The sequence below is a fragment of the Euprymna scolopes genome, chromosome 26, assembly GCF_053919585.1.
Source record: "Euprymna scolopes isolate OS-2025 chromosome 26, ASM5391958v1, whole genome shotgun sequence".
Taxonomy (NCBI): domain Eukaryota; kingdom Metazoa; phylum Mollusca; class Cephalopoda; order Sepiida; family Sepiolidae; genus Euprymna; species Euprymna scolopes.
The window spans coordinates 103489340-103512149 of record NC_136507.1 but is presented as its reverse complement, the minus strand read 5'-3'; the positions used below and the strand labels follow the sequence as shown (position 1 = coordinate 103512149).

General features: G+C 31.7%; 1 protein-coding gene across 1 annotated transcript in view; it reads left to right on the top strand.

The window, feature by feature from the left end:
* The window catches only part of LOC145247847 (uncharacterized), a 108450-nt gene extending 92538 nt beyond the window's left edge, over nt 1–15912 (top strand). The window contains exons 11-16 of the mRNA XM_080109470.1: nt 562–743; nt 3660–3774; nt 3949–4041; nt 7109–7189; nt 10653–10709; nt 15672–15912. Coding sequence (XP_079965596.1) covers nt 562–743; nt 3660–3774; nt 3949–4041; nt 7109–7189; nt 10653–10709; nt 15672–15767 — 624 coding nt within the window. The 3' untranslated portion in view covers nt 15768–15912. The remainder of the gene's footprint in view (nt 1–561; nt 744–3659; nt 3775–3948; nt 4042–7108; nt 7190–10652; nt 10710–15671) is intronic.
* The last annotated feature ends 6898 nt before the right edge of the window (nt 15913–22810 follow it).

Below are 22810 nucleotides of genomic sequence, written 5' to 3'. Positions count from 1 at the left end.
CATGTTCCCAGTTCTAGATTTGTATTGAGGTGGCGATTGAGGCTGAAGGCAGTTACATTGAATAGATGTCAGATCTAATGAAGTTGCTTGCATTGATTTTTTTTTTTTTTTTTTTTTTCAGTAAAAGTTTTAAAATAAAGCTTTAGTGTTTTCTTTAGGGCAACAACTTTATTGTTTCACCCTGTATATTGGACTTTTCCTTGCCACTAGAATTAAATAATGCCTGTTCATGTTTTGGGATTGTGCAACCCTTGCTTCAATATATATTCCCATGCAGGCAGTCTTACAAAGTATCCATTGTCTCTTGATTCTGAAGAAAGTGATGGATATTTCATAGATAAAATACATGTATCACAGTCTGTCCCTGCAAGAGAAGGGAGCAGACCGTCTAAACACGTCTTTGTTGTCATTTAACACTGAAGAAAATATTTCTGGCTTACTTGTCACTAACACTCCCCTGACTTCTTGCTCATTACGTCACTTTCCTGCACACATTAACTAACTTAAATTTCTAGTGAAAAATTTTCTCTACATAACGTCATTCACACATCCCACATACAGTATTGCTGCACCATTTATGGATTAAATAGAATCTATTATCATCATCTAGTCTCTATATATATCAAAATAAAGTTTGACCATCTAGCCTTTCTAAGATTTGATCATTTTTATTTGTATTTTTTCATCTTTTTTCTTTTTAGAATGCAGAATGATATCAAATTACCGAAAGATCAACGAAGAAAGTAAGAATCTATTATTATTATTATCTAGTCTATAGACTATTTGTATAACTCTAACATAAAATATCAAAATAAAGGTTGACCATCTAACCTTTTTAAGATTTGATAATTTTTATTTGTATTTTTTATTTATGTTTAACATTTTTTTTTTTCTAAACATTCCAAATTTTGAAAGGTCACAAAAATCCTGCTGTCCAACTACCCTCTTGGGTTATTCCCTGTAAATATTGCTACTATCATAGTAGCTCCTTATGTTCAAGTTGTAGTATGCCTTGTCTGGAGCGAATAAAAGTTTATTTTTAATATCAAAAAACTAAAATGGTCAACTTATTTACAAAGAAACTGAAAAGCTCTTTGGTGGATTTAATTTCATAATTTATTTTTAAAAAAATAGAATTTAAAAGAAATTGTGTAATGCATAACAGAGACGAGAAATACATACAGACACATAGAAAGTGATCATACAATTAATATCGAGAAAAATATCAAACAGATCAATATTTCTGAATTTTAAAGAGATTTAAAAAAGTTGATTGTGGTGCTGAAGATTTATTATTTTTCCAAAATTGAAAATAAAAATGCAAGTATTTCAGTTGTCATCCAACTTTCATCAGTGAATAAGGCATTTTTTTCTTTTCCTCATTGTCGGTAATTAATGGCAAATTCTGACAATTAACGACAATGGTATAATACTCGTATTATTTTGATTCATCGAACTACTGTTCTCGTCTTGAGTATGATTTTCACAATGTTTCGGTCGATGTAACCTCTGAACTTCTTTAGATGTATCTTGTGGAACTTTGGAATGTTTTGTCGAACTCAGGAGTTTGGAATTTCGAATGAAACTTTTTATTTACTTTACAGGGGGTAGCGTGCTCTCATTCCATCAGCCAGGACTTTATAGAGATCTTAAGTAATTTGCAATTGTATTTTCCGGTTGCCCACATTGCGAATTACTTAGGACCTCTATCCAGTCATGGCTGATTAAACAAGAGCATGCTACCCCCATGAAGTAAATAAAGGATTCCGTTCAAATTTCCATCCAAATTTCAGAGTTCGACAGAAACATTCCTGAGTTTGACAAGATATACCTGAAGAAGGTTGGAGATTGCATCGACTGAAATGTGAAAAATCACACTCAAGATGAGAACAGTAGTCTGATGAATCCAAGTAACCAATCCTCACCTCAAAAATTCAGAAACGAAATACTATAATACGATCATTATTTACAATGAAAGAAGTTGATGAAAGTTGGATTATGACTGAAATGTTTGGATTTATTTTCCATTTTTGGAAAAAAATGTCTGATACTGAAGATGTATTTTTTATTTTCTTGTTTTATTTCTCTTTCTATTAAGTATTTCAACTATAAATGAAAAATTAAAATGGTTGACCTGTTGACCTTCAGGTAAGGATCAAAGTGTCCTCAATCAGAGGAGGAGAAATCCTTTTTGACTTGGGAAATTTTATTTTTCTTATTTAGATTACTTTTTTGGGTAACTAGATATCACCTACATAAAATTGACCTTGTGTCTAACTTTGCCTTCATGAGAGGCAAATAAATATGGACTTGTTTACAAAGAAATTGAAATATATGGTGAATTAAATTTTGTGATTAAATTATTTTTTTAAATAAGATTAAAAAATATTTTAGTACTTCATGCATTTTTTTTTTTATTTAAAAAAAATTATTGATTAATATTAAATAAAAATGACATTCGTTTTTACCAATTTACATTGCACAGGTTAATATGATATTCAAATAATATTTTTTTTGCACTAAATATGAATCAAAGTGTTCGATATTTGGCAGATGCTCTGGGAATGACATCAAAGGAAAGTCGGTCAGATCCTGGGTCCAGGTGCCTCAGGAATGACATCAAAGAAGTCAAAATGGGAGATGTAGAATCCCCAGAGATTAGGTCAGCAGGACTAACCAACATTTCAAGACAATATGTGGTGGAATGTTTTGACATTATCTATGCCAATAAAATAGAGAAAACAGACAATAAGAGGAGAGAGCGGTGACCAAGGCAGGACAAGCGACACATTTTTCTTTACTGTCAAGGAGCCACACCCCCACCCTTCACTGATGACACAACTGTCATACTGAAATCAAAAAGATTGCTTTGAATAAACAAAATATTTTATAACCAGCTGTGTGTTTATTTTGCTGCCAAGTGTATATATCAAGACAATGATAACAGTTGATGTTAAGTGTTGAGACATTATGTTGAACAAAGATGGTGGCAGTGAATCAAATCGGCGAAGAATCAAATGCAATTTCGATCTTAAGTGTAAAGTAATTCCTAGTAACAAAGATGGCGGCGAAGAATCAAATGAAGGTTGATGACAGATGACGGCAAACTGATTGAATCCAAAATTCAACATTTTTTTATAGTAACTTTTGAAGCTTCTGATTGGTTGGTTATTATAACGGTGGTTATAAAAATGATCGTCAAAATCATTGGTGTCATACCCTCATTAGTAGTCAAAAACATTTTAAGTTGATTTTTAGAAATTATATAGACGAAAACACACATTGCACAACCAGCCGCAGCAAATACATAACAAAAGGAGGTATACAACAGAATCAAACCAATCAAAATAGTTGCACCATATCGATTCATACAATTTTTTTTTTTTTTTTTTTTTTTTTTAAATAAAATTTTTGAACTTTGAAGTATCTCTGAATTTTTGAGATGAGGATTGATATTTTGTATCATTTGGATTGTTTGGACTACTGTTCTCATCTTAAGTATTATTCTCGCGTTTCTGATGATGTAACCTCTGACCTGGTAATGTGTAAGTAACCTAGGAGCGAGAAACACGCATAAACAGACACATGTGTAGCATGTCACACAATTTTATTAATTCAATATAGATATATTTTTGTCTTCTTTTGGTTTCTCTTTCTAGTTACAAGCATGCTTTGGATGGTCTGTACCGTGTCTACAGAGAGGAAGGTGCTCCTCGGATGTTTAATGGCGTTACTATGGCGAGTAGTCGAGCTGTACTTGTTACAATCGGTCAGGTGATTATCCAGTTTCATATTTTTTCCTTAATATAAAATTGCCTTTTATATAATGGAGTATCAGGGCTAGACATACACATACACAAATACACACAGACGTTTGCCATTTATATATGATAGAAAATAGATGTTGGTTTAAAACTATTCTGAAACTGTAAATTTTCTCTTTTATAGTTGGCGTGTTATGACCAGATCAAAACTGTTTTACTGAGTACAAGTGTTTTCCAAGATAACTTAGTCACCCATTTCTCTTCTAGTGTTCTTGCGGTAAGTATCATTTCTAAATTGATGTTGCCATTTGGCAGCGCTTACTTTTATGTTCATTTTCTCTCGTTCACTAGTTGGCAACCGTGGTGTTGCTCAGGATTGTTTTATTCTTACTTATAAATTTTTATAATCAAAGATTTTCTTCATAATCAGGAAATACAATATTTGAATGATTCAAGTGAGATCTTCAGTGATCCACTGCCCTCCTTGCCGATTTCAGGTTTTGCATCATATCAGCTGGGACAGCATCCCTGACCTGACTTTCTAGCTAGAAACTTGAAACTTATCAGCTACGTGTGCTGACATTGCAAAAATTGTGCTGTAAAATTCCTTGACCTTTCTTTTTAATGACATGTCAGCAGGCATCAGCCATTGAATTTAATTAAATTCAAAGTTATTCATTTTTAATTGAGTTTAACAGACAAAATATAAAAGTTGTATCTATGTGGTAATACCAGAAAGTAGCTTTACTTTCATTTTATTTTTATTTATTTTATTTTATTTTTTCTCCAATTATTTTTTATTTATTTTTTTTTCAAATGTTTATTAAATAATTAATGGAACCAAATTTTAATAAAACTATAAATTGTGTCATTAATTAATGTTTTAATATCTATAAAATGATTGGATAAAAATAGCTTCCAAAAGTTTAAATCTTTAAATACACAAAATTTTGGTAGGAATTTTAAATTCTTCTCAGGGAAAATACTCTTCGTGTAAAAAAAAAAAAAAAAAAAAAAAAAAAAAAAAAAAAAAAATAGTTACCTCCCTTTCATTATAACACACAAAGGAAAAATTTATCCACTGTAAATCTTTTCTTACTCGGAATAAATTTTATTTATTTTTTTTTTTTTTTTGAAAGAACTCAAACAAAATGAAATACTTTCCAGACAATAGTATAGAGGACGAGAGAAATGAAAAACTAAACTAAAATACCTCGATGTTTGAACCAAAAGTTGGAGATTTTCTTTCCTTTCTTTCTGAATGAAATTCTGTTGACTTCAAATGTAACCAAGCAATGCTGTTCTCCAGTTAAACATTGTGATTCATACTGGTCGGATCAGATCATATGTGTTTGTTGGTGATTTTTCTGTGCAATTAAATATATAAAATCCTCAAAGTTTGCAAATAAAAAAGGACTTTTAAACTCTGGAGCCAATTCTATTTCAGTTAATTTAAAGGGGAAATATTTCAGTTGTCAAACATAAGTGTTCGAACAAACTTCTGGAATGAATAATGGTCAAGCACTGAGGTACTTCTGTACTTTGAACCAAACATCGATTTGTTGAACGGATTGCTTAGTTTAAAGGATTTTCTATTCAACTATTTAAATGGTTCCAAATTTCGAAAGTTATCACTTTTTATTTTATTATTTTGACAACCATCTTCAAAAAACAAAATGGCTGAATTGTAAATGGAGAAACAGAAATGCATTTTGGTGAATTTAATTTTATCAAATAGTATTTTTACAAAAGTTTATTTCAGTAACTTATACTACTACATTTTTGATTGTGTTAAATGTTGAGCCATTATGTTGAACAAAGATGGTGCTAGTAAATCAAATTGGTGACGAATCAAAGCAGTCATGATCTCGAGTGTTGAGTAATTCTTAAGAACAAAGATGGCGGAATTAGATCAGCAAAGAATCAATGCCATCACGATCAGCAGTGGTTCAGTCGTTTAAGATAGAGGTTGACAGCGAACCAACTTGAATCTAAAGTTCAATATTTAGTTTGATTGTCCTAACCGTAGTTATAAGATGGTTCATATTATTGGGGTCATACCCTCATCATTAATCAAAAACATTTTAACAGATTGGAATAAATAACTGCCTAATGGTAAATAAATAAAAAAAAAAAAAATGTAGGTCATGTAGAGGTGAGAAACACAAGTACACAGGAAGTGGTAATGCTATGTATATCGATACCGATGCATATATAATATCCTCTACGCATGCGGGTTGATTGTTGCTTTGCCACCACCATCATCATTGTGATCCCAAGTTGCTTTTTTATTCATTGATACAGTTTGCTTCTTCGTATGCTGATACAAGGCGAAACTGTTGGTAGGTGAATAAAAAGGTTTCATTCAAAAAAGAACAAAAGCATAAACTTTGCGTAAAAGTGAGAGAGGGAGAGATGAGGTGGATAAGTCTATGCTACATCAGATCACCTTTCACCTGCTGTCCTCAGTTTTAGAGGTGGCACACAAACCTATTTCTTTGCTCAAGTCTCGCCAGCTAAGAGTAAGAAAGAGTGCCTTGTCCAGAAATCATTTACCTAAATTTTGCTTGGTGATCCTCTTTGACCCCCTAACCTCCAAACCTTTCCACTAAAACATATCATGTCACAGTAACGTAATTTTATTGATATCAAGATTAAAATACAGGGTGACCCAAAAATACGGGCCTCAACTCTAATTAGGCCCCGTTTCTTAGTGTTTTGTTCGAATGAAATGAAACTTTGGTCATAACTAGTTTATTATATTCAAAACATCACATCAAAACACTAGGGTCTTTGCCCTTTTTTTTTCTCCGTTCTACAGCATATGTTCTAGATGGCCTCCATTTAGCTTTTGTTTTTTTTGGGTCACCCTATATATCAGCAATGTATTTGTGCTCTTTCTTGGATTACCATCTTGTCGTGATGAAGGAGCTAAAGTTTTTCAATGATCTCTAGAGCTATGCTGAAAGCTCCTGGCAGGGCCACCCTTGTCAGAAATGCCGACGAACAGAAACCAGACAGTGATCCCTGGTCCTCCAGGTTGGGGGTTGAGCAAAGGGTTAATGACCCTTTCTCGTAAAACAAGTATGCTACTTCGGCATGTAGAGGGCCTTCTAAGTCAAGTGAAACTTGTATGAATGCTGGTAGCCAAAGCTATGCAGCATTCTTGAGGTTCACTGGCTAGGCTGGCTCGGCATAGGCGGAGGTGGAAGGGCTTTGTTACTGCCCAACACACGACTGGGTGTAATGATTGATAATGTAATAATGTATTAGCTGTGATAATCTTACTCAAATTTTTCCTTTAGATATTTTCTAATCATGCGGAATTTTCTTAAATTGTTCAGGGCACGATAGCTACATTCCTCACGATGCCACTGGATGTCATGAAAACACGGATGATGAATGCAGAACCAGGAACATATAAGGTAAATTGATCCCACTGTTTTTTTTTGTTTGTTTTTTTTTTTGTTTGTTTTTTTTCAAATGCAGATTCTACCAGATTTTTTATAGACTCAAATTTCTATTTTTCAAACATAAATAATTTTTCAAACAAAAATAATTTTGCTTTTAACCTGAAATTGTATTTTTTATCTTAAAATAAAATAAAATGATACTTTGCTATTGAAATCTTTGAATTTTAATTTTTATTTAAAACTTAGGTGCTTGTTAAGATAGTCAACAGATCAATTTTTTTTTTTTTTTTAAATGTTTTAAGAAAAAACAACAGTACTTATGTATAAAATAGTAATATATCCAAAAATAATGAACATTTATCGAGTATAATAACTGATATTATGTTTTTAGTAAAAAAAAAAAAGAAAGTCCATCGCTATGGTCTTAAAAATAGCTACCATTAAAGTATTGAAAAGAGAAATAAATGTCTTCTGTATTCGCAATCCTCAAGGTGTTTACGTCTAGAGAAAATGCAATTTCCCCCAATTTTCCATAAAAATTATTTTTAACTATAAATAATTTTCTACTGGATGAGTTTTTGTAATTTTTGGGTATGCTACTATTTTTGACATGACAATTAAGTACTGTTGTTTTTGCTTAAAACAAGATATATATTTTTTTAAAAATCGATGTGTTGGATGTATCTTTTTTAAACTTGCAAAACTACACAGAATTTCAAATTAAATCTTTTATTGAAAAATTTATGGGGGTAGTATGCTCTTATTCCATCAACAATGACCGGTAGAAGTCCCAAGTAATTTCTAATTGTATTCTTAATACTACCTGCACTGAGGATTGAACTTTCAACCTCCAGAAATGTCATTTACAACTGAATTTTAACAAGTACTGTATCCATTATGCTACGTTGTGAAAATAACCCTCCAGATGAGAACAGTAGTTTAGCTAATCAAAATATGAATCACCAATCTTTATCTCAAAAATTCAGAAACTTAAAAATATCCAAGTTTAAAACTTTAATCAGTGACTAAAGGAATTTTTGCTTTATTTCCAAAATTGTGTTTCCATCTGTTTTTTTTTTGTTGTTTTTTTTTCAGCATCAAAATCTGGGTTTTTTCTCGATTTGCAATTAAAATCTGGGGTTTTTCTCGATTTGCAATTAAAAAGAAAATATTGTTTGATGGAATATATATTTTTAATTTTTGGAAATGGAAGAGTGCATTCTTTTGTTGCTCAGTACAGTGCAAAAAAGACAAGTTGGGTATGATCCCAAAGAGATAACTCCTTGTCTTGAATAAATATATGTATATAAGTTATTGATTTGCAAATTGTTACTTGTTTTCCTCTTTCTTCCTCCTTCACACCAACTACATTCCATTCCTTGCAGAACTCTTCTACATAACTCCTATCAAATCTAAGCCAACAATGAAAAGAAAATAATACTAATTTTAAGGAAAAAAAATGTGTGTAGTGTAGTCAAATTTGGAATTTCATGAAGGATCTGTTGTTATTTCTATATCTATAAAAGTGAAAGTGTCTGTGTGTGTGTTTGTGTACATTTCCCTACGCAATAACTCTGTCAATTTTAAGTCTAGAGACTCGAAATTTGATATACAGGGTACTGAGATTTGGGAAAATCTTTGTCATCCGTTTTCGGACAGAAATTTGCCTGTTAAGAGGTCAAATTTCAACGATTTGACCTTTGAGAACTCTACCAAATTTCTCCCCCAATTTTGGGTATAAACACTTGAAATTTTAGATATAGATTCCTTGGACATGGACCTAACTTAATAACTTGATTTGAGCCCAAAACAATAAATGTTAAGGGATCATAATAGGGGTCAAAGTTAAAAAATAATCTGACCTCTGTAGTCTCTATCAAATTACTCAGACAATTTCTGGTCTAAACATTTTAAATTTTACATAAAGGGTATTCAGAGATAGGGCAAGCTTTTTAATCGGTTTGGGGCGAAAATTTGAGCTACTAATATATAAATGTATGTATGTATGTTTGTATGTCTGCTTAAAACATTAGGCAGAGGCGACGGATTTTCATAAGATCAGTATTGTTTTGAAGCTCGACCCTTCAGACGACAAATACCGAAAAATTGGCTAAAAACATTAATTTCTTCACCCTCAACTGGGCACTTTTCTACAGGGACGGTCGCTTTTTTTTCGCCAATATTTTCGAAAGTCATCCCCTCTTTTCGATTCTCTAGCTTAAATTTAAACCTACGTCACTTCTGGTTTGACGGTGGTCATAACAGCAAAGACGTAACATTTTTTCCCGTTCTTTTCCTTCTTCACGGTATGGGTTTGAGCCTGCCTTCCTACTACAGCTTTTTCTTTTTTTTTTTTTCTTTTTTTTGCTCAACATACACCTCCAAACACCCAGGCAATGCCGGGCTGAAATGCTAAAAAAAAAAAAAAAAATGAATATAAATTGGGAAAATCAACAAAAATGACTTCTAGGTTAGTTAAGAATACAAAACAATAAAAAAACAAGCAATTGAATGGATACAAAAAAAAACTATTGAATAGCTAGCAAATAGAAAAATGTCAGAGCAAATTTGTTGACCAAATGAAGAATATATCTTCTCTGCTGGCTCCCACTAGGGGTAGGGGCTCAGAGCTCTTCCACACTACTTGGAAGAGTAAGAGAAAACTTTGTGAGTGAAAAACATTTAAAAATTGTTTTATTTTTGTCTTCATGTTGCCAACCTTGTATCAAACCAACTTGCCATCATTATTTTAAAAATATGTGAAAGTTCATAATTTTTATTCATATCTTAACTTGTGTGCATGCCTTTTTGGTGATCCTTCCATGCTGAAATCATAGCTCCTCATTTATACCCTTAAAAAGAACAAAGCTGTAGGAATACGGAGAAGGTTTATTAGACTTGATCTTAGTTCCAAATCACTGACCAATGAATGAGTGGAGAAACAGAAAGACATTGATAATTAGGGCTATGACAACAGCATATTCTTTTCATTGTTTTTATTCTCGAGTATATATCTGACACAGACAATTAATCAACTGAAAACCACATCACTCTACATAAAAAACATAAGATATCAATGGAGATATACATGAGAATCAAAACAAGGAAAAGAATATGCTGTTGTCATGACCCTATTGATAATCACTGTGTGATCATATTTTGTAAGTAAATTTCAATTTAACATGTTCACACATGGCATGCTTCCAAGAAACTAAAATCTTTCTCTCTCTCTCTCTCTGAGCCATGTGATATCATATCCATTCTATTGATTCCCACAGTCTGCTAATCCTAATCATCGGGTCAGCAAAGTCCAACTGAACTTTAATTACCTGTTATTCTCAACTAACCAATCAACATGCTAGTGGGTTTACTTGTCCAATATTTATCGTAGAGCAGTCTGCAAGAGAAAGATGCTTCGAAAAATGCAAAAAGAATTCTTGTTCAGTTTAATCTTTAAATTCTGTTACTTTTACAGAACATTCTTTCTTGTGCTTTGGATATTGGCAAAAATGGACCATTCGGATTTTTCAAGGTCAGTATTTCTTTTCAGTCTTGATTGTTTTCTTTTTAAATTGATGAAATATTGCAAAACTTATGAAATAAACGTCCTTTTCTTTTCTGGATTTGCAAAATGAAAAACAAACAAAAATATCTATCAATATTATTTTTTAGTAAGAATTGGTGGTTCTTATTTGCTTGTTTTTCACTTAGATAATGAATCTTACAAAAATAAAAAAATGGTGTGCTTATAGAACATACAAATATTTACAAAACAAATTTTAATGTAATGTGTCCTGGACAACGTAATTTAATTCATAAAATGTGTTGTGTGTCAGTCATTTCTTAAGCATTCAACCAATTAAATCATTTTTTTTTTTTTTAATCTGAATAGGTTCTACCACAGAGTGGCCTCCCCTTAGAACATAAAATGTTTTAGTTGACTAAGGGAAATTATAAGCTAACTGCAGTTTGCTAAATTTTTGTCAGACTATAATTATCTGTTCCAAATTTAATTATGACACTATTTACTTGTCATGCAACAAGGGGAAAGTTAGACACAAGGACAGTTTTTAATGAGAGAAATATGCAGCTCCTTAAAACGTGCACTCTGGATGAAACAATGCTCAGCTTAGCTAGCCCATACTTTCCAAGCTCTTCAGTAAACACCTTGCTGAATCTTGCTTCTCTAATAGCTGGAAGGTGGCCTCTGTGGAACCAGTGTACAAGAATTCTGGTGAAAGGATTGACCCTTTCAAGTATCGCCCTATCAGTTTCCTCCTTGCTAAAATCTTTGAAACCATAATTAATCAAGCACTAATCCACCACCTTGCAAAAGCTAATCTTCTGTCTAACAAGCAGTATAGATTTAAGCAATGTCGTTCTACTGCAGATATTTTAAGTCCTCTCTGAATGCATATACCATGCACTGGATAAGGTGGGAAAAGCTGTAGCTCTTGATATATCCAAGACTTTTCACAAAGTCTTGCACAAAGGGCTGGCAATGAAAATTAAATTGTACAGTATAACTGCATATATACTAAATATAATTAGATCCTTAGACAATAGGACCATTCAGGTTGTCATTGATGGATGCACATTCAAGCAAGATAACATTAATGTGAAAGTGCCTCAAAGGTCGATCCATGGATCACTATTATTCCTGATATTCATAAATGATCTCCCTGATAATATTGTGTCTGAAATGGGTATATTTGCTGATGATACAATGCTCTATAACCTGCATGAGGAAAAAACGGATGTACATAAATCTAAGACAATGGCGGAATTGTTAGAAAATGACCTCTAGAATGTAGGGGAATGAGGCTGCGAATGGATGCTAACATTTAATGCTAGTAAGACTAAGCTGCTCTCCTTTAACAATTACAAAACACCTTTCCAACTGCTAATATCCATGACAAATAACAATCTACCTGAGGATTCTTCCTTTAAACTTATCGGCCTAACATTCATGGGCAATATGAACTGGAACAAATACATTGAGGACATTGCGAAGGCTGCTGCAAAGAAGGTGGGTTCCCTATATCGAGCTAGAAGACTACTCACACCTGAGAGTATCCTGTACCTCTACAAGGTCATGATTCGCTCCTGTATGGAGTACTGTTGCCGCATCTGGGCTGGTGCATCTACCACTAGCTTCTTTTTGGATAGTCCAAAAAAGGGTCTCCAATTTAATAGGTCCCACTTTATCAAGTAGACTCCAGCCCCTGTCCCATTGCCATAGTGTTGCATTACTGTGCCTGTTTTACAGATATTTTAGTGCAATGTGTTCTGATGAACTTGTTACACTTGTGCCCTCTCGATGTACATATCCCCGACAAACTCGCTTAGCAACAAAATTTCACCCCTTCACTGTTGAGATCCCTAAATTTTAATTACCTAAATCAAGGATTCCTTTCACTCTGACCATAGACAGAATAGATACTACACCTTGATCCTCAAGCCAAAGGTGGAGAAATGAATAATAACATTGTTTACATTGTTGGGCACTTCTAAACAACCCTGTTGCAAAATCTGTAACTTCAATTCTAAATGACTCAACATCAGATTTGTCATTCTCTGATTATTATCTCTGCATACAAAAAAAAACAAAACAAACAAACCTATGTCTGATTCAGAACTGTAAATCCCTGGAGGATAACAACATTGCTCCTGTGCATTCGTAATTACCAATTCTTTGTGTGTTCCCAGCCAAACCTTCCCCAACTTCATATGCAATTCCTGGACCTTACTTCTCCCAGTGTTGGGGGTAAAATTTTCAATCTTGTATAACGAATAGCTACATTCAACAATGAATTAGCTGTCAACCAAGAGAAGAGTGGTATGTGATGTGCAATGTGCTAATGCATGGGAGTAAAACCTGGCCAGTGAGGGTTGAGGATATGCATTTCATGGAGAGAAATAATGAGAATGATATGATGGATGTGTAATGTGAATCTTAAAGACAGGCTTAGATCTGATGACCTCGAAGGAAGATTAAATCTGGATAATATCAGGAGACGTGTGCAGAACAGGAGACTTTGATGGTATGGTCACATTAAAAGAATGAATGCAAGTGCTGGTGTTAGATGTTCAGTTAAAGTAGCAGGTTCAGTTTACTGGAGAAGATGATGGAAATCAGGGGAGGCTGTGATAAGAATAGACTCGAGAGAAAAAAAGATAAAAAATCTGTCAAAAGATGGATTACTTTGCAAGTCAATTTCTTAAAGCTATCCAACACATGCCAACATGTAAAACCAACGTTAAACTGAATATGATGCTTAAAGAATGAATGAGAGTTCTTTGGTTAGCAGATGTACAACAGTTGAGGTAGCAGGTTCAGCTCACAGGAGAAGTCCAAGGCAACATGGGAAGAAGTGTTATAAAAATGGATCTGAGGCATAAAGACCTGGTCAGAGATAGATTAGTTTGGAAGTCAATATTTTAAAGTCGTCTCACACATGCCAGAATATAAAACCGATGTTAAACTGATGATGATGATGATGATGGTATGAAATAGGTTCAGCAATAAGATTGCGGATTACAACTTTAAAGTGTCGTGTTTGAATTTCACAAAGTTTGAAATGAAGTCTGCTCTTTTTCTAACCACAAGAACCCAAGTTTGCCCAGCTGGGCAAACTTGGGTTCTTGTGCCGGAAAAATATCCAGTAGATAAAATGTTGTTTAGTAAATCGTTATTTCTTTTGCATTTTTTTTTTTTTTTGCATTTCCATACACCAAACATGGATATAAATATCACTAAAACATCAGCTGGGTCATAAGCTTCATTTCGGTACCTTACTTTCCTAGGTGGGTTGCCTGTAGGCTGAGATAAACCGTATCACACACACACACACACACACACACATACAGTAGGAAATTTATAATAGGATGAGTAATGTACTGAATGACCCCTGTTCACTAAAAAAAAAAAAAAAAAAAAAAAAAAAGACTTTTACAAACTCTTCTCTTGTCACTGTTTTGTGATCCTTTCAGTTCAGAAAGAGGCTGAGTATTCATATAATTTGGATTTTTCAGATTACTGTTTTCATCTTGAGTGTTATTTTCACAACATTTTGGTCAATGTAACCTCCGACCTTTATGAACATCGTGTTGAACTCAAGGAATCTTTCTGTCGAACTCTGGAATCTGGACGGAATTTGGGACAAAACTCTTTTATTTAATCTGCATGGGTAGCAGTCTTAAATAATTCTTAATGGTATTCTCGAGTACGACAAAAAGATTTCCAAGTTTGACACGATATTCCTGAAGATTGGAAGTTACACTAATCGAAACGATGTAAGAATAACACTCAAGATGAGAACAGTAGTCCAAATAATCCAAACAATATGAATTATCAATCCTTATCTCAAAAATTCATAAATGTAGTCTGATTATTATTTTGATACACAAATCAGCGGTCATCATAGGCGGTTATGATCTGGTGAGTGTGAAGTCCATTTAGGATCACACCTCCCACAGATGAGACAATCACCAAAGTGTCCCTGTAATTATTCCAACGAATAATCCTGTTAAAATCACTGTTCATCTCTCACCAGACTTCTTTGTCTGCTTGAAACTTAACAACCATTCAGCAGCAATCAATGCAGGGATGCACATATGGAGCATGGATCGGTACCGATAAAACATTGTTGGGGATTTATGACTGAAACTTGGTGTACGGTAATAACTTCCTTCTCACTGCAGAAAGATGTGGCACAAGCTCGGAAGATGAGGAGAATGTGAAACTTGGTGGACAAGACAGACATAAACTGAAATTTATTTGTACCAAATCTATATTTTTTTAGTCTTTTGTGCTTTTTCTCAAAAACTACTAGACCGATCTGGCTGAAATTTTGTACGGATCTTTATGACAAGGTGCAGCGAACTAAGTATTATGATATCCATTTGATGCACAGTTAGGGATTAATAGATTAATAGCCACAATACCACATTTACTCTAGAAGTTTTGCATGAAGCTTTCATTCTAAGGCTCTAGCTTCTGCCCGTTTTTAACAAGTTAAAAATCTATTATGATATATAGTGCAGAAAAAATTTAGAATTTTATTTAGATTTCATGGATAGCAATTTCTGTGTGTGTATTGGGGAATCATCCTACAGTAGGGAAGACTAGACTCTCAAGCCTCAGAAGGGCAACTAATTATGAATAAGGAGAACTGTAAAAAAAATTGAGCCATGGTGCACACTAATTTTTCACCACATCTTTGTCATCCGTATTTCTAAAACGATTCCATGATGCAAGAATTAAAGATTAAAATCAAGATAAGCTACTAAACCTTATGTTTAGAATTCTTAGTCTAATTTTGATCACAATCCAAAATTCTAGAAAAATATAGAAAGTTGGTTAAATTTAAGGAATCTTCAGAAAAAAAAAAAAAAATTCAAGAAATTGGCGTCTGATAATTCTGGTTTTAATTTTGAAAATTTTTTTTTAAGAATTACGATTTAAATATATAATTTTTTTTTTTTTCTACAGGGTTTTCTGCCAGCCTTTGTACGTCTTGGACCACACACAGTATTCACATTTATTTTCTATGAGCAAATCCGAAAGAACTTTGGAGATGACGTTTAATGGAAGACAAAATTGATGCTGTAAGCAAAATTACAGATAACCTTGGAACGATGTTGCTTAGCAACTGACACTAAAGAACAACATTTGTTGCAATTGTGACATTAAAAAGAATTTAATCCGGTCGAGTCTGTAATTGATTCTCAGAAAAATGGAAAGAAAATTGCAAAAGATTTCCAGAGATTAACAAACCTTTCTTTTTTTTTTTTTTTATAAAAAAGAATAGTGGATATCCTTTTATGTTAATGTAATATGTTATATACCTACACCTCCATTTACGTATATATGAAAAGGAGTTAAAAATTTTTAAAATTATAATTTATAACATTTATTTTTCGATTAATGGATATAAAATAAAAATGATTATTTCGGTATATAATTACATAGGTTTAATAAAGTATGTTGAAAAACACGTTAGCAAGGGTTAAACACACATTTATTTATCAGAAAGGAAACACAAATAGAGGTGAAAGTCCTTAATCCGCGGAGTTTCGAAGTAATACTCTCCTTCTCCTTAGAGGGGAGGAGTTAGCAAAATGCATAAAAAAATTTTGCCTGTAAAGTATTTAAAGAAACTAAGTATAAAAAGGATCTTATTAGCGTGGAAGTGAAATATAGAATAATAAAACTGATGGGGTTTGGTAATGGGATGATTAATCGGGAAGCAGAAACATTGGGGCTTTTGGAATGTGTTTGAATCAGCAAAAATTGTACCTATTTTCCAGTATCAAAAACGATTCCTTTAATTTTTTTTTTTTTTTTCTTTTTTTTTTCTCACCTTGCTGGTAGTAAAAATGAAATAATAAATATTTATTGATTTTAAACTATTAATAAAACTAAAATCTACATATCTCCCTACCACAAATGCGTGTTTTTACGGTAATCAGGGGGGAAATAACATCTTTATAGTTAAATATTTAGAGATTTATAAAGATTCAGAATTGGTAATTGTTTTGGAATCGGTAATTGTATCAGAATCGGAAAAAATATTGGAACTGTCTCATTACTAATCTATATTCTATAAATTTGTTTTTTTTTTGTATTGATATTCATATTAAAAACATTTTTTCTAGTTTTTTAAAAAGGAAATAGAATTTTGTTATATAAGTTGTGGAATTGCATTCATCTGCAAAAGATCTAATTTGCATATTCTTTTAAATTTTAATTAATTCCCTATTAGTTTTTTCGGTTTTCTTATGGAATGATCATCTTTACTTAACTATTACGTGTAATTATATTCATGCAGATATTCTACATGATTTATACTTGCGCATAAACCTCTTTCTATATATACTTATGTGTGCATATATATATTTATTTAAAAAATTTTGCATGCCAGACTCCTGTCACTTTTTGGTTTACAGACGTGAAACTTAATATATAGGGTATTCAAAACCATGCAAAACTTTATATTTGGGTTTTAGCCGAGGGGAAAATGGTGCAAAAGTGAAAATTAAAAAACTGGAATTTGCCAGGTCTGGGTCGAACGACAACATTATGAATATACATGTGTAACGTAATAGCTATTGGTTCATGTTTTAATTTTTAGCCTTGCAGTTAAATGTTTTGGTTTTGATTCTCAGTGGTGGCGCACAAGTCATTTTTTTTTCTTTTAACTTTTTAAATCATTACTATATATTGGGTCCAATATAATAGTAAATACAAAATCTGCATTAATCAAAATATATTAAGCGTATTTTACGACCAGGGAATGCCGGGCAGCTTGCTAGTATACAGGGTGACCCCAAAAAAACAGGACATTCAATTGTTTTTCTGAGCATTTTACAGTCAACGGAGAAAAAAAAGGCCAAAGATCCTAGTGCTTTGATGTGATGTTTTGAATATAATAAACTAGTTATGACCAAAGTTTCATTTCATTCAAACAAAACACTAAGAAATGGGGCCTAATTAGAGTTGAGGCCCGTTTTTTTTTTTGGGGGGGGGGTGTCACCCTGTGTGTGTGTGTGTGTGTATATATATATATATATATATATATATATATATATATATATATATATATATATACTAGCAAAAGTACCTGTCGTTTACTGGGTTCAAAAACAGCCTACAGAAAATGGATTCTGATTTATGAAAGTATGATAGGTTATGAAAAGGAAGTGTTGTAAATTTGGGTTGAATTTGGGGGTATCAAAACCAAAGCAAAATATGATGAAAGTAAAAATAAAATAGATAAACCCCAGAATTTATTAGACCATGCCTGTTCACACTGAAACACTTATCACAATATTCTGTGGATCTATATTAATAAACCTTGTTAAACTTTGTGACATACTTCCATTCTATGGAGGTCAGGTGCGAACGAACACCCTATAATTTTATTATATCATATTTCTTCAAACTGAAACATAATTATCAAAGTATACTTACGCAGATAGATATGAAAAGTCTTTATTAAAGTTTGTGCCTATTTCCATTCTATGGAGGCCAGACATGAACGCAGACCCCACAATTTTATTATACCATCCCTATATAAGTTAAAACATACTTATCAAAGTATTATTATGTACATCTATATCAAAAACACTTGTAAACGTTTTTTTTTTTAATTTTTTATCTCCATACTTTGTTGACCAGGCGTGAATGCAGACCCCACAATTTTAATGAACCACCATTCTGCCAGATCAAACATACCCATTCCTGTGTCTCGATACATCTTCTATCATTATATGTAATCAGTTTTTTTAAAATAGTCAACCATATAGAAGCCTATTCGTGACCAGACACACACACACACACACATATTCAGCTTCATATATATATATAGAGTATCCCATGATAAGTAGACACTGATGAAGCAGGCTTCTTATATCAGCTAATAATAAATAAAATTATTAATAAAAAATGAATAATAAAAAAAAAGAACAGGACACAAATAAATATTACAAAAAAAAACCCGAAGCAGTCAAGTTAGTGTAGAAGAATTCGATTTATTTTGTAGGAAAATGTGGATGTGACACCCCTTCTTTTCCTGGCAACTGATATTTTTTAGATCCATCCTGCCATTGAGTGTGTATATATATATATATATATATATATATATATATATAGTAAATGAAAGATGAGAAGTAAAAGTTGTATATAACTTTATTATATCGTCAGAATAATAAAGAAAAGTTAAGGGAAAATTGAGAAAAAAAACCTTTTTAGTCCATGCCATTTCGAAGCTAAATACCACTCATCAGAAAAGTAGAAGGGCCAGAATTATATAAACTGTAAATATAGGAAAAACTGGCTTAATGACATTTAGATATGAAATGAAAATTAAGGAATAGGGTAATATTGTAAAAAAAAAAAATGATTAAAAGTATGTACAACATGGCCTAAAGAGATTTTTTTTTCTTAATTTTCCCCTGAACTTTTCTTTATTGTTCTGATGATATAATAAAGTTATAACTTTTATTCCTCTTCTTTCATTTAATATATTTTTTGTTTGCTCCTCTTAATAGTGTTGAGCTTTTCTTATGACAAGTTTTGCTTTATTAGAGATTTACTCTTTGATAACATAATTTTATATAATGTTAGAGCTTGCACATGATAATTCTCAAAACGTTAAAATTTGGTTTCGGTGATTTTAGAGCAGTGCCTCTCGTAATGTTTGCGTTTGTGAGTTTATTTTATATGGATCAGAAACGACTCAACCGTTCTTTTTTTTATTTTAAACGAAATTGCTTGATATGTATAGAAGTGTTCTCACATAGGTCTTGTATCGGAATGCGTCTGATAAGTTTTGAAAACTGATAATCGAAAATATCCGATTAAAGAAAGAAGATCGATTTCGACCAAAGTTAATAGCTTAACATCACAAGAATATTTGAGAAGCAGAAATAAACTGGAGACTTTTTTATAAGACACTGGTCTGACCGAAATGAATGCTTTTTTTAGAGCTTAATTGATCCGTGATCCTTGGCTGAGATTGCATCATTTAAACGAAACAATCTTTAAATGGTTTTCACCTTTAAAAGTTAGAAGTTGCAACTGTACTTATTTGTACACTATTTTTAACACCCAATATGCAAGGGTGTAAATCTTTAAATTGTGATATTGATTATAAATATTAACATTCTCACACATTCCATGTTATAAACGTACATATATGCACAAATAAAATGAAATTAAAGATGTGACGAGAAAAAAGAAAAACACGAGCAATTATAAAACAAATTTGATTAAAATTATTAAATTTTCATTTGGGCACTGTTTTCAACATAGAGCAATCAAGCAATCTAATCTCCAATCTTTCAATTTTTACACTGCCGTAGACGTATTTGACTTATTAGAATGGAATGAAATGTTTAAATTTGACTTGTGTTTAAATGTTGAAATTTGACTTATTAGAATGGAATGAAATGCTTAAAAAAAAAAAAAAGCATCACTGTAACAAAAAATTCATTTTGTGATTTAACTCAATCAAGATTAAAAAAAAAATGAATATGCTGTAATCTGTTTCAAGAAAATGGACAGCACTCAGCTAGCTAAAGCTATAAAATCGGTTTGAGCTATATATATATATATATATATATATATATATATATATATATATATATATATATAATAGTCTGCCCGGCATTGCCCGCCTGTAAGATATACTTCAATATATTTTAATTCATGCAGATTACATACTTATTTTTATTGAGACTTTTATTAAAATTCTGTGTTGAGCCATGTTCACATTGACCAATAATATAATATTAACCAATAGTTATCGAACTGAATCATTGATCATAAAAAGGTAGAACTCTTCATTTTTATTTTGATAGATTCACCAAAGATTTGTTTTTGAGGATTTTCTTTTTTTTTTTTTTTTGTAGCGATTGTAGAAAGGAATTCTTTGTTGATTTGTGTTTACGCCATCACTGTGGAAGTCAACACTGATACACACACACACATAATTATTTTCCTTTTAGTAAACAAATGACATTATGTCATAACGATAACAGAGCTATCATTTCGGTCGAAATATGACCGTATTGGGTGACCTAATCTAATTTGTTTACTAAAGAGTAAATAAAAAATATGGCTTTTTTTTTTTATTGAGCCCTATCAATAACCTCATTATATTCACTAGTTTTTACTCTTGGATTCCTGGAACTATCTATATATATATATATTAGTGTTGGGAAAATTAATCTGCATTAGGAATCAGAAAAATCGGAATTTTCTGGAGTATTGGGATCAGAAAAATTTGTGCCTACTTTCTGATACTAAAAACGATTCCTTCAATTATCTTTTCTTTTTATTTGTATTTTTTTTTATTTGTATTTTTCTTATTTGATTTTGGTTTAAGAAAAATCTTCCACTGCTGGTGGTAATAATGAAATAATAAATATTTAATGATTTTAAACTACCAGTAAAACTAAAATCTACAGATCACACGTGTGTTTTTATGTTTGAGAAAATTTATGCACATTAAGTGGTGTTTATAGTTAAATATTTAGAGATTTATAAAGAATCGGAATTGGGAATTTAGCACAGAATTGCTAATTTTATCAGAATCGTCCTACTTTGCAAGGATGCGATATAGGTAAAAATATTTTTGCTTGTTTTCTTTTCCTTATAAGGGAAATGGTTTCCATAATGTTTTATTGTTAAAGTGTTTTTTATTCAATAAGTCTGAAGAAAGGCTGTTCTTGTGAAAATTTTCAAACAACATAATGTTTGGATTTGTTCGAATAGTCTTGAAACAATTGTAACTAACAATGAAATGCACTATTTGTTGCTATCAACTCATTCTTTGAAGTCTTGGTTTTTGTTAACGCACGCACGCACACACACACACACATATATATATATGAGAAAAATTCATGATGAAAATAAAAATTGAATAAAATAAAATATTTATTAATCCATCAATAATTCAAACAAGGAATTATTATAATGAAAAATCCTTAACCCATAGATTTTCAAAGATTGACCTTTTATCATCAAAAAATAAACATTATGAAAAAATGTATCACTGATTAGTATCAGTCTGAAAATATATAAAAAACATTTTTGTGAACTAAAGTGCATTTTCAATAGAATTAAATAGAATAAGAGAGTAAAAATAAATCAATTAATGAGTTGTAAATCATGAAGTCCAAAAGGAAGATTCTGGAATCCAAAGTCTTAATGGATTATATTAAAATCTAAAAAGTCATTAAAATTTAAACACATCAAACAATCAATGAAGTTGTATTCCTTAACGTCTAAACGGAAGAAACCGTAATCCGAGTTGTGAATGTGTTTTAGTAAATTGATTACATTGTAATCATATTTTTATTTCAAGCATTTGCGTGTTGAGGTAAGTACGATTAATTAATGAATTGTACTTTGTAAGGTCCAAAGGAAATAATCTTAAATCCAAAGTGTCAATGGATTATATTAAAAGCCAAAAAGTCGATTAAATGTGAAAATACATGAAACAATCAATTAAGCTGAATCAGCAGAGAAAGTGGTCAGTTTTTTTTTGGGGGGGGGGGATATCTATTATCTCTCTCTCTCCCCTCACCTCCCCTCCCCCCCCATGGGGGAATTGTCGGGGCAAGGGAGTATTCTGTCAAAAATATAACCAATTGTACATAAATAAATAAAAACTCTAAAATTCATACAAAAAATTATAATAAAGGAAAATCATTAACCCATGAATTTTCAAAGATCAACTTTTTTCATCAGAGGATGAACACTAGTAAAATAAATATATCATTTGTTAGCATCAATTTGAAAATAAAGAAAAACATTTTTTTTTAACTAAAAAGGCATTTTCAATAGAATTAAGTAGAATAATAAAAAAAGTAGGAAAAAAAAATTAATCAATTAATTGATAAGTTGTAAATCATGAAGTCCAAAGGGAAGAATCTGGAATCCGAAGTCTTAATGGATTATATTAAAATCTAAAAAGTCAGTGAAATTGTTGATGGGGCGGGTGGGGGATATTCTTTAAAAAATTAAGCCAATTAGTATCAATTTGAAAATATATAATTTTTATTTTTTTTATTTTTTATTTTTGGTGAACTAAAAGACATATGAAATAGAATAAAAGAACGAAA